This window comes from Drosophila guanche, unplaced genomic scaffold (genome assembly GCF_900245975.1).
Source record: "Drosophila guanche unplaced genomic scaffold, DGUA_6, whole genome shotgun sequence".
NCBI classification, from domain to species: Eukaryota; Metazoa; Arthropoda; class Insecta; order Diptera; family Drosophilidae; genus Drosophila; species Drosophila guanche.
In genome coordinates, this window is record NW_022995747.1 from 641556 (window position 1) to 653828 (window position 12273).

The 12273-nt window shown below is 46.2% G+C and overlaps 1 protein-coding gene across 1 annotated transcript; it reads left to right on the plus strand.

Moving 5' to 3' along the window:
* The first annotated feature begins 5209 nt into the window (after positions 1-5209).
* Positions 5210-6485, plus strand: LOC117583405 (peptide tarsal-less AA). The gene has a single exon (XM_034271691.1). The coding sequence runs from the start codon at positions 6244-6246 to the stop codon at positions 6340-6342; it is 99 nt and encodes a 32-aa protein (XP_034127582.1). The 5' UTR covers positions 5210-6243; the 3' UTR covers positions 6343-6485.
* Positions 6486-12273: the final 5788 nt, after the last annotated feature.

The following is a 12273-nucleotide window of genomic DNA, read 5'->3' on the forward strand; positions in this document are numbered from 1 at the left end:
TTCTGGGTTTATTGTACTTTAAGCGTGCAGAGTTGCCAGGTCTAATTGCGCATCGGTGTGCGTGCAAACTCTGGTGGCTGCTGCTGCTGATGATGATGATGATGATGATGATGGTGGGCTAACAATGTCCACAGCAGCTCTAATTGTTTGTCGTGATTCCGCTGCACTCTCCAGTGTATGATTGCAGCCTGACTACGGCTGTGTGGCTTGTGCTATAATTTTTTGACGCTTGAGTTAAATTTCAAAACATCAAAGTCTGCGTTCCAGCTCACAGCTCTCCCAGCCACCAAGCAGAGGGTATTTCCAGGTATATTGGGTACTAGCGCAATCCAAGTACTTGCACCTAGATGCTGCATACTTTTGGGCGCACAGTCAGCCCCACCCAAGCAATTCTTCGCTTAAGAGTCATCGCCTAGTCGTTACCCCACTTGGCAGCCTCGCGTACTTTAGCTGCGTTTGTTAATGAGGAAGGAAATCGCTCTAATTGGATGTCAACAAACATATTAAACGCCAACCGACACACAGACTCTCGCTCTGTGATACGAGTATCATTGCACTTGTCTTCCCCCTCACACCATCCCTGTAATCCAACAGCCCCCCCCTTGCCGATTGTGTGGGCAGTCGTTGGTCCGTTTCCGGAAACTTTTTCGCGATAAGTTAATTGTATCTGTCGTCGGTCGTCTGTCGCCTGTCGTCTGTCGTCTGTCGGCTGATGTCTCGCGAATTTGCAAACTTTAATTGAGAGAAATTGAGACTGCAATCGCGGGGATTGTGTGTGTGTGCCGCTTATTGATATATCCGGAGTCCCGGGGACCATCCGAAACATCCATCCGAAACACCAAATGCGGGGCCCAGAGAAATCATCACATTTCTCTTCTGCGAAGTTCATTCAACCTCGCCCCAGTGAACTTAGCTGAGGTTATTTTTACTTCCAAGCAACTCGCCTCGCTCTGCCACTCCCCTGGCTGTGTCTGCCTCATAGGCCAGGCCAACTGGTCGCAGCCGGAGCAACTGGTCTGGTCTCCCGGTCTCCCGGTCTTCAGTGTTCTGTCTCCAGTCTCTGGTTTCTGTTGCCAGAGCAGATTTATAGGGCCTGCTTGCTGCTGGTCGGCTGCTGCTTGGCTGTTTTGCTTGGCTGCAGTTTCTGGTTTGCTTCCTTATTGGGTGAAAATCGCGACAGCGCCATGGGACGACAGTCTTTGGCTTTGATTGCAAACAGATTGATTTGTCATCTGGCTTTGGCTTCTCCCACTCCCAGCACCCCAAATCGCGGAGCCTTGCTCTCAGAGTGCGGCACCTTTGTTATGCATTGGCTTCTGTGTTGCATTGATCTAATGGCCATTGACTGCCGCTCGCACACACACACACACTGATCAATTATTAAATCAATAAGAGACGCACTTTGGGACACAAGTGGCGTAGTAGACAAGTGCCTGCCGCGAGATAATTATAATCTGCAAGCACCGCTCTTGTTGTTGTCACACATGCAAATCGCTGCTGAATTTCCACAGAGCACAGCGGCTGTCGATTTCCATAGCACCAAAGCTGGGTACAGGCAGCGCCTCCGATTGATTGCAGAGTTCTTCCATATACTTCTTGTTACCGGCTCTGGCTCTGGCTCTGTTTTTCATAAATAATTTTGCGTAAGCTGCTGCGCCGCCAGCCACATGGTGAAAGATGCCAAGACCGCTTACGTGCCAGGCAGGCAGATACATCGAGGAGAGTATCTCTGCAAGCAGGCCAATGACCGTTTGACCGCAGTGATATATCCACATCCATATGTAGATTCTGTCGCTAAGTTGTCGCTGTACTTTGTGCAGATATTTGTGCCATTACTTACCTAATATCCTGGCCAGCACTTTCATTGAGTTTCGGCAAATTGCCGTTGGCTGAAACACACAAAGACCGAGAGACTGCGCGACTGAAAGACAGAGCGACAGCCCGATCGACAAGCGATTTGCATTCTGTTGTCTACGTCAACGCCAGTGCGTCTGTTATGAACCAATCTAGAGTCCAGCGTTTACCATATTCAGTTCTCAGATAGAGCTGTTTAGCATATTCTTCAGTCATTACAGGCGAAACAAAATACGTGGACGGGCCGCACAGAGAACGTGGACTGAGGCTGGCACTTGGGACGGGGCACTGGCCACTGGCCACTGGCCACTGGGACCGCTTCAGATGGCATTTCGGATGCTGCGGGTGTTTGGAAATCAAAGAAAAGTTCCATCACAGTCACGTTTGCTTGATTTAATTCTCTCCGACCAAATCTGGAGTAAAAGTTCACACAGTAATTTATGCGGGTTGCCCCAGAGCACGTGGATCACAACGATTGTTCGAAATGGGGAAATGGAAATGCCAGCGACGCGTCTACGATTGAGTGTGGATAGGGATCCTAAAGTGAAGGTGTAACTATGCCATGAATAGCGCTAGAATGTTCTCGGGGCAGTGATGAGAGCAATGTTGCAGGTATTTTAAATGCACTTAAAATTCAAAGATTTTGCAGATTTATTACAGAAAGTCTAATTATTTCTTGAAATGGAAATGCTGTGCCTTGGAAATATTTATTAAATATCTTTGATTTGCTGTCAAGAAGGAAAGGATTTGAAGCGGATAAAACTCTTTTAATTCCCTTGAAAATATCATTTGATAATATGAAACGTAAAACATTTCTACGATTAAATTATTTCATATTTTATTGTAATAATATTTGTGTTGTAGGAACACAAAGTTGAAGAATGTTTCATGATGATGTAAGCCAAGATGCCTCAAGCTACCTCTCTAGCTACTGCTAGAGTTCCATCCAGAAAGTTCCTCCAAAGCTTCGGATGTGGGTCAACTAGGTCCACAGCTTACAGTTAGCTCTGACAACTTTTGTGCCGCGTGGAAGCTAATTACAAGTGTCAAGCAAGCGGTACAGGAGTGGAGCCAGCAGAGAGCAACTGCAAGCCCAATAGCACGACTGGGACTGTCATCTGCAGCCGCAAGACTCTGGGCGGCAACAATAACAAGTTTCTGGCATTGCAATTTATGAAAAACAAACAGAAAATTGGCAACAGCAAAAAGTGCAGCATTGCATGGCCAAGTCCAAGAGCGACCAAAGTCAGCGGAAAATACTGTTAAATGTGCACAAACCGAAAAGCACACACACAGGAGCCACACACACAAGCCAAAATCGTCGGAACATTGACCCAAATTTTTATCAACATTTTCCAAGACCGTTTTTGGTTTTGTTTCTCCGTCTGTCTGTTGGTTTTTTGGAGGTTTGGGCCCTCGGCAAACATTGCATAAGTAAGCAGCCGTCCAGGGCTCCCCCCCGTACAGGAAGAATTGAATTGATCGAATTACTAAGCAAAGGCGGCGGCAGGGAAAGTGAGAGTGAGAGAGAGAGAGAGAGCGGCTGGGGCTGGGGCCCAGAGGAGTCTGACAGTTGTGCCAACAAATGTTTGGCTGTGGCACGTGGCCGGGACAGGAAAGGAAAACTGAAAACCCAAACGATGCATAACGAATTCGATAAAAAGCAAAAACTATTTGAAAAGTGAAAATGCAAAGCGGAAGCGCCAAAATGCAGCCGAGGATGGTTCGCATCCGGGGCAGGCCCTGAAAGGTACCACTCGCTGGGGCATTAACGGGCTCCCAATCCCACGCCAGGTAAGACAAACAGCTTAACGGAACTGCACAGCAAATAGACTTATGGAAGATGGAATTTCCCATTAAAGAGATAAAATGATAGGGAAAAGGTCTAGAAATAATTGTACTAAAAGTCTTAGATCTCTAGAAATTATTTCCTCAAATGAGACACACTTTGGAGTGACATCTCCCATCCTTTACTCCCTCCTGAGGACCCGTGCCAAAGGCTTGCTCCGATCATCTTACAGCATCGAGTGCCCTTCAAGGTGATCCCCGGCCCGTGCCAAAAGGGTTCGTTGGCTGCTGGCGTAGCTCGCGCCGGAAGTCCTGCTCTGAGTTTTTTACGTCGCTGTAATAAAACGAAAGGATTTATATTTCCCATTGTGCCTGCAGATGACACACATCTTGTAAGCAGCCCCCGGCCGTCTGTCGCCCTCAACAGCTGACTTGTCACGGTCCTGCGTGTCCAATTTTGGGCCAAAAACTGCAAAAACTGGCAAATTCTGCAACATTTTCGAGAAGTTTTTTGTGCTGTTGCTGATTATATCGATGCTGCTGGATGGGACTGGCACTGGGTCTGCCTTTGGGTGTCGCATTTCGCGGAAGCAACCGTCGCCTGCTGACTCATGCCCCGAGCATCGTTTATCCTTTTTATGAGTTGGCAGTTGCGGCTTAAGCCGTTTGAGTTGGCCCTGGCTTAGGCTACCGCAAATGTCACGTAAAGTGGGCAGTGGCCGTCGCGCCGCCAGCTCAAAGACCATTAATTTCGGACTTATGCCACATAAGGATATTAGCATTTTGGCAAGGATTCCTGCCCGGACTCTGTTTGAGCAGCGGCGACAGTGTAAATCCGGCATGCCTAGAATGTCTATTTGCACGGCTACTTGTTGTGGCCCGAGCTAAACGCATTTGGCACAGTCATGGCCAGGAGCGGGCGCATCAATTAGCCAAGAACCAAGAGCCAAATGTGGGTGGAGCCTATGTCTCAGGATGATCGTAAGAACGGCAAGAGCGGGAGCACCAATAGGCGTGAAGGACTACCTGCGCAGGTACTCAAGCCGAGGCAAAAGGTAGATGCGAAGTAGGATCGCAGCACCAAGGAAGATCGGAGAACACACACACACACAGACAGACTCCACGGGCAGCGAGAATAACGAGGGCACTCGATCGTGTCGCAGTTCGAGCAAAAACAGCTGTTTCTTGAATGAAATCCAAGCGGCTGCGAGCGTGGGTCTGTGTGCGCTCGGCTGCGCTGCGCTGCCTTCGCTGCCTTCGCTGGAAAGTTACGAAGAGCGACGCTGCTACACTCTAGTTCTCCCTCTCTCCAGCCATCTCACCTGGAGCTCACATGAATGAAAACGTCGCGCGCTGCTCTCTTGCTGGCTCGCTCTCTCCGGCAGCCGAGCTGCTAAGAGCACAAACTAAGAGCAGCGCACCTGCCAGCTACCGCTCTCTTTTGCACTCGCTCTCCCCACTGCCGCTGCCGCTGCTGCTGCTGCTCGCGCTCTCCGAGCAGCGCGCTGCTGACGTCGTCGCCGTCGCCAGCCGTCGAGCATTTAAGCTTACGGCTCGACGAAAATCAAATCAAAATATCGACAACGTTCGAGAGTGCAAGATCAACCAACAGCTCCGGCAGTAATCGCAACAGCAACAGCCACAGGCAGCCCACAAACAGCCGAAAAGTCCGCAGATTTGCACGTAACACTCAGTTGAAAATAAAAGAAATTCTTTTGAAAACAAATTGAAAGATTTTCCGTAACAACTTTAAACGTGAAACACGCGTCGCTGAGACCCTTAAAAGCCACCAAACAAATCAAACAATCACAAATAGGCAGTCAGCCGTTTATTAATAAACAATAAAGACAATCCACAAAAGTATTTAATGGATTTTAAGTGTCAGTGACTCTTCCACACAAAAACTATAGACCAACAATAACAAAAACAACAACACAAAAGAGCTAAAACACACACACACGCGACGCTGTATAATCAGCCAAGAAAAACCCAGCGACACTGCCCACTGTTGGTGATAATAAAAGAACTTACAACAACAGCAGCAAAGTCCACAAAGCCCAAGAGAACCAGTATAAAGTTCAATATAAATGGTATACAAGCAGACAAACATAAGGTTGATTTAAATTAAACAAAGGAGGAGATCACAGCAACAGCGCCAGCACAGCAGCAGACTCTGTTCGTTCGGTTTGTCATTCGAGTATTTTTGGTACATAAACGGCATACAAATGGCAGCCTACTTGGATCCCACTGGCCAGTACTGAGACGAGAAGGGAGACCTGAAAATCTGCTAAAATTACATCACTCTCTACCCCGCAAAATCATTCCATCCAAGATATAACCATGGCTGCCTATCTGGATCCCACTGGTCAATACTGAAGAAGAGCTGTCAACAGATAGAGCTAACAAATATTATCCATCACATTTGAAATCTTTTACAAATCAAACTCAATATGTCGCTCGCTTTGGACCCCACTGGCACCTATTAAGCCACCAAGCCACCAAGCCACAAGCTACACCTCCAGCCAACCAATACCCGGCTGTAAAGTAAAGCAAGAAAAGCTTTTTCCGTTGCGCAAGAAGAGCTATAGAAAATCAGACAAAATGCTGGATCCCACAGGAACCTACCGTCGACCACGCGACACAAACGAGACGCGCCAGAAGCGGCGACAGGACTGCCTAGATCCCACCGGGCAGTACTAAGGATCAAAATCCAGAACATAAACAACATCAACCCCATACCGCCTTTGCCTTATTCACCAGATTCTGGGCATGATTGGGGGCGCGCGCTGGTTACGCGTGCGTGGCCGCGAGGAGACTTCCAGCTGTCGGCGCCGGAGAAAGTGCGGCCACCGCGGCAGGACGTCGGGATCCACAGAACTTTGAACTTTTGTATTTATGTAGTTTTTTTTGTATAATTACCATACCTATTATATATTAACTATTTATTATCATATTATTTAATACAAATATTGTTCATTGCTGTTCACAAAAACAAACGCACACAAAAAGCGGAAGAACCAACCGTCTATCCTACCATATCACCCATATATGTTATATGTATGCCTATTATATTCATCGGTTATACTTGTATGGAAACAAAACTATGCAAAAAGTATTAAATTTAGTGTCATATTTCAAGAGCAAGCTTCATTTTGTTTAAATTACATATATTATTTATTGCAAACAATTTTTAATGTTCGTTCGTTCATTTTTGCCACGTTTCTCTCATGCATTACCATGCTCACATTTTGTTTGAATATTTTGTACGTCGGAGCACAACAAATTTGTTTAGATCGTAAGCATATTAAGCTATTTATATATCTACACATTCGACAGCATCCACCCCCCAATACCCCATTTAGACACTCACAAAAAACACCCATACAAATATAATATTAAAAGAAAACATATTTAAAACTGAAAATTCCAATTGCATTTATTATTGAAAGCCCCAACCCATGGTGTCTTGGCTGCCGGTCCTCCAGTATGAGTCCGGTATGAGTCTCTCTCCACTGCCAGAGGCGTACAAAATTGTCGCATTAAATTACAAGATTTTTCCAGGCCCACAATCTCGCTCTCTTTCGCTCTGTCTCGCTCTGTCTCGCTCTGGGGGCCCTGCCTTGGACAAATTGCTGCCGGGGGGCGCATAAAATATGATTTTCCAAACGGCCAGCGCATATTTGATGAATCTGTGGGCATTAATTAATGTCACTGGGCGGTCGGACTGCCTCAAATGATCAATAAAGATTGAGAAAGCCAAGACTGATGCGAGAAGAGAGGAGAGGAGAATCTCCTGCAATAAGCCATATGCAGTGCTAATGCGGAAGTAAAAGTTCAATGTTCGTTTGTGCTCCACAAGTGATTAGGTCAATAATAGCACAGCAACAACAACAAAGCAGCCAGCGAAACAAGAACAGCAACAACTGGGAACTGCATTTGGCATTCTGAGAGCAAACACAATGCAGCTGAGAGAGGAGAGCAAAAAGCTCTACTCAGCGCGCTCTCAGCAAGTTTTTCCAGCAGGAAGTACACTCGGAGTGGGAGAGAGAGAGAGGAAAACTTGGAGCGCGAGAGAGAGAGAGCGGCAGCCGCCAGACGACGCGGATATGCGAGCAGCATGCATGCCGCTATTAATAGACAAACACACACACAGACACACACTTAGCTCAGCTTTTCAGTATGAAGTTCAGGGAAATCCACTCGCAGTCGGAGCCACTCGCTCGGCGTCTGTCAGCTGATCGCGCCAAGGTTGCTCCACGATGACGTCGCTCCTAACGGAAAGCTTCCACAGGCAGCATTGAAAATGCAATTAAATGATCATCTCATCCCATCATCCCAACTCAAACGCCAGGCGATCGCTTTCGTTGATTATCTTGGATCAATCAGATAAATATGTAGAGACATATTCGTACACATATACCCAGGCCCACACGCGTTGACCCAGTTAACTTGTTGCTGGATATATGTACATATGTATATTCATTCATTCATATCGCTTACAGCCCCACAGGCAGACTCACACACGAGCAGCCAAAAAGCATTTCGGCATAACCGCAAGCAGAACTTTCTAAGTGAAAGTTGACTTGGCCTGGCCTGGGAGGAGGAAGCTACTAGAAAATACTGCCAGAGTGCCTGGACGATCGTCTGACGATCTGTCTGTGCCTCCAACTCTGACTCTCAGTCAGCCAGAGGCGGCAACGGGATGACTCCCGACGTTTCGTCCCACCAGCTACAGCACACGGCACTGGCCCCACACACTCTCTCACGTTATAACTTGACCTACATTTCGCCAAGACAATAACAGCGACAAAAACAAGCAACAAAATACATACAAAACAAATTTAATACTCGCACACACACACACACACACGCACACACATTCAAAGGCTGAGAAAAGAAAAAGCAAGAAATTTCCAACGGTACATGGGCTGGTGCCTGGCTGGGACTGATGAAGCGACAGGCAGGGCTTCGGCAGAGGCGTAGGCAGAGGGAGAAGGAGAGGGAGAGGCGGTGGTAGATGCCTCGGAGGGGGGCTCTCAAAACTTATTATCGTAAAATTGATTTCATTGAAGTTGTCGAGCCGATCGATGTCTTCGTCATCGGCCTGACCGAAGCTTTGGCACGAAGCCTCTTGTAGCTGTACATATGTACATACATATATGTATATGCGTATGTACACACGAGTATCTTCTTTTTTGGTACATTTCGTTTATGTATTTTAATAATTAGGCGAAAGGTGAATAAACTCATTGGCCTGATGCCGCGCTGTCGCTGTCGCTGTCGCTGCTGTCGCCGCTGCCTCTGCTGCCCTGTGTTTAATTTACACATTTTTGTAAAAGAAATCGACTCAGCGGACTGCAGCCCGTGGTGCTGGATGGAGACCATGTTGGAAAATGCTAGAAGACCCCCTAGAAAATAGAAAGCTATAAATGTCTCCAAGGCTCATTCATTAAAGTCGGTTAAGGCAGATTACAGATTATGGAAAATCCTGTAGAAAGTAAAATAGACACGAAATGCTCAAAGAATATCAAGGATATGCATTAAAAATCCAAGTAGGAACTGGGAGAAACAGTTTTCGAATTGTATTTAGTAATAATAATCCAATCTTTGTAAGCTAAACTTTTACCTACACCTTTACTTAATAACTGTTTGATTCCCAGATCCCTTTTAAATGGAACCCCGCACTTGCATTCGAGTAAAATCCACGAGCAACCAGCAAAAGCTTCGCCTCTACCGCTGGTTGTTTTCCCTTGGACAAACAACAATAACAACAACGAGTTAAACCGAAAGATAAACAACCAACGGCAGGCACTCTCACTGCTTACGGGCTTTCAGCCCAAAAGGTCAATGACATGCTCCAATTTTGGGGCAGATAGCAGCATCGCATCTGGTGTACGGCTCTTCCTCGCTTTCCGTTTTCAAAGTAAACAGCCAGCACCCAATGAAGAGCGATAGAGATGGTGTGCCTCAAGAGCAATGGAACGGAGAGAAATAGCAGCGAAAACGAATTCAATTCACTTTCTATTCCAATGAAAAATCGCTCAAAGCTTTGGCGGCTCAAAGTCAACAACAGTAACAACGAAAGTGGTAGACCACCAACAACAACAACAACAACAACAACCAGCAGCAGGCACTTTGCTCTTGGTCGTGGACAGTCGTACAATCCATTGATCTTCAACAGCGTCGTCAGCGTCGTCGTTGAAGTCGCTTTCAAGTGGGGTAAACAACGGAGCACGCCTCATTAATGGAGGCGGTGGGGACCCCAGCCAGCAGCAGCAGCAGCAGCAGCAGCACAAACAACTTGTACAATTTGAAAGCGAGTCCAAAACTAACGTTTCTTGTAGCTGTTGCTGCTGTTGTTGTTGTTGTTTGGCTTTAACGGTTTCCGTTTTTTGTGTGTTGGCTGTTTGTTCAGGCAACATCCAATCCAATCCAGCAGCTGCCACCGTCGCCACATTTGTTGTTCATTTGAATATCTAGTGAAAATTTCACCCAGACAAGTGCCTTTTGTTATATATTATTCAGTTTCAGTTTCAGTTTCAGTTTCAGTTTCAGTTTCGGTTTCATCTCCCGTCTTGGCTGGTGCCCTGAAAAATATGAGAGTTTCTCCTAATTTGCAAACATATTTTTGTGTTGTTTTGGCCAAAGAGAGAAGACAAATAGTTGGCATATTTGCTTAGTTGTTTGTTAGTTGTTGTCGCATAGCTATCGAACGATTCACGTGCCAAATGTTGCATTTCGTCTTAATTTGCGATTAGTCATGAGTCCGTGGTCTTGATTCGGAGTCAACAGGGCGTATGCGCAATATTCGCATTAAATGGGTCGCCTCGACGCATAGATTGACCGAATCCATTAGGTGAGTGGCTGCAGCGGGGGTTTTTCCTAGCATTAAGCCAAGACTTTGGCCAGCAGCCAAATGCAAGTAAATGCAAGAACCAGGCAAGACTAAGGGCCAGGGACTTAATAGGCCAACAGGCCAAAAAACACTCAGGAGGCACGTACAGCCAACCGCCTGACTCTTGATGGGAGTTGCATGGAAAAGCGCAAAATGAAAAGTGAAAAGTTTTGCTTGCGCTGGCAGCTCTCCACATTTATTGTCGTGGATGTCTTGGACTTGGTTTTGCCAATTGCAAATTACGTGCCATAAAAGTCAACTAACTGACGTTGGTGTAGGCAACAGACCGACCCCCGTGCAGATCCCCGCACCCCATTCCCATTTCAGGCAGTGTCCAAGCACCCACTCACGCCCCAACTGCCAGCGAAACGCTCCCCCCCGGTGCCCACAGTCTCGAGTGCAAACTCGCACTTTCACGTCTAATGCCAAAACACGTTGCAATTTTCATTGCTTGGCACTGACTTTAGGCTGACTGTTGGCCAAGTCCAAGTTAACCAATTTGCGCATGAAAAATATATCTAAATGTTTGTGTACTTTTCCAGGGAGACTGGAGACTCTGCTATCAGTGACGTCAGCAGCTGAGAGGCACCTGTGCAAACGGCACCGAATTGCGTAAGCAGCGCAGCATCAGCATCACGCTAACCGCACCGCCCACTCGCACAAAGATTGTGTAATGCGGCACATGACAATTAATTAATATCAATCCCAAACGCACGCGCCTACAGCACAGACAGCAAATGTACTCCAGTAAAACCAAAAATAAACAAGCAAAAAGCTGCCAAAATAGGTTGAAAAGAGACAAAGTACTTGGCATTTGCGACAATTCAATTAAAAAACTATTATTACACATTAGTTTAAAACAAATTTGAAGCACTTGGAATGGGCTATGGCGAATTTGGGCAAACATTTGTGCCAGCAAAGAGAGGGAAGAGAGTTCTAGCTGAGGGCAAATGTGAGTCATGCAAAATGGGCAGCTACCTTTGGTTTATTTACTGCATGTAAGTCCCTGCCTATTACAATAATTAGACTTCCTTTAAGAGCATTAACTCTTCGACGCGTTGTGCATGTCAAACAAATATATTTTCATAATTATTTGATAGTATGTAAAAATGATCAAAGTGTTTGGGCAAACCAACAAAACGAAAAAATATAATAAAATAAAATGGAAAAAAAAACAAACTCACAAGTTTGAAGCTTCCCAAGACGATAAACGAAACGTGAGCTGGCCGAGACACACACGCACACAGGTACGACTGGTACCTGTGCGTGTATTTGTATTTGCTTGGTACACCTGTCAGGTGAGACTCTGGGTTGAGTGTTTTTGTTGTGCCTGAAGCTGAAACCAATCCATCTAGCGCCTCTATCAGCATAACAATTAAGCTTAAAGGCTTTTTTGCATGGTGGCCGCCGGGTCCCCAAAATGGGATTATTCACGCTTGATTAGAGGCATGTGAAAATGTATTTTTATGGAGAGTGGTGGGTAGTGGGGGTGCAACCTGCATGCAGCTATCAAAATTCATTCAAAATAAACAGCAGGTCTGCCTGTCTGAGCTACGTGACAATAATTTCGCTCCCAGACTGAGAGATCTCAACTAATATTTAAATGAAGACGAGACAGCCATGGCGCCCGGGTATTGGATTGTTGTAAGCGCGATTCGATCTACAAATAAACATTTCTATGTCTATGTCTATGTCTATGTCTATGCTTGTGTCTGTGTCGCCTGAGCTTTCAATGC

Excerpts from the sequence above, each read along its gene's own strand:
- LOC117583405 (XM_034271691.1), top strand. The coding sequence starts at position 6,244 with ATGCTGGATCCCACAGGAACCTACCGTCGACCACGCGACACAAACGAG.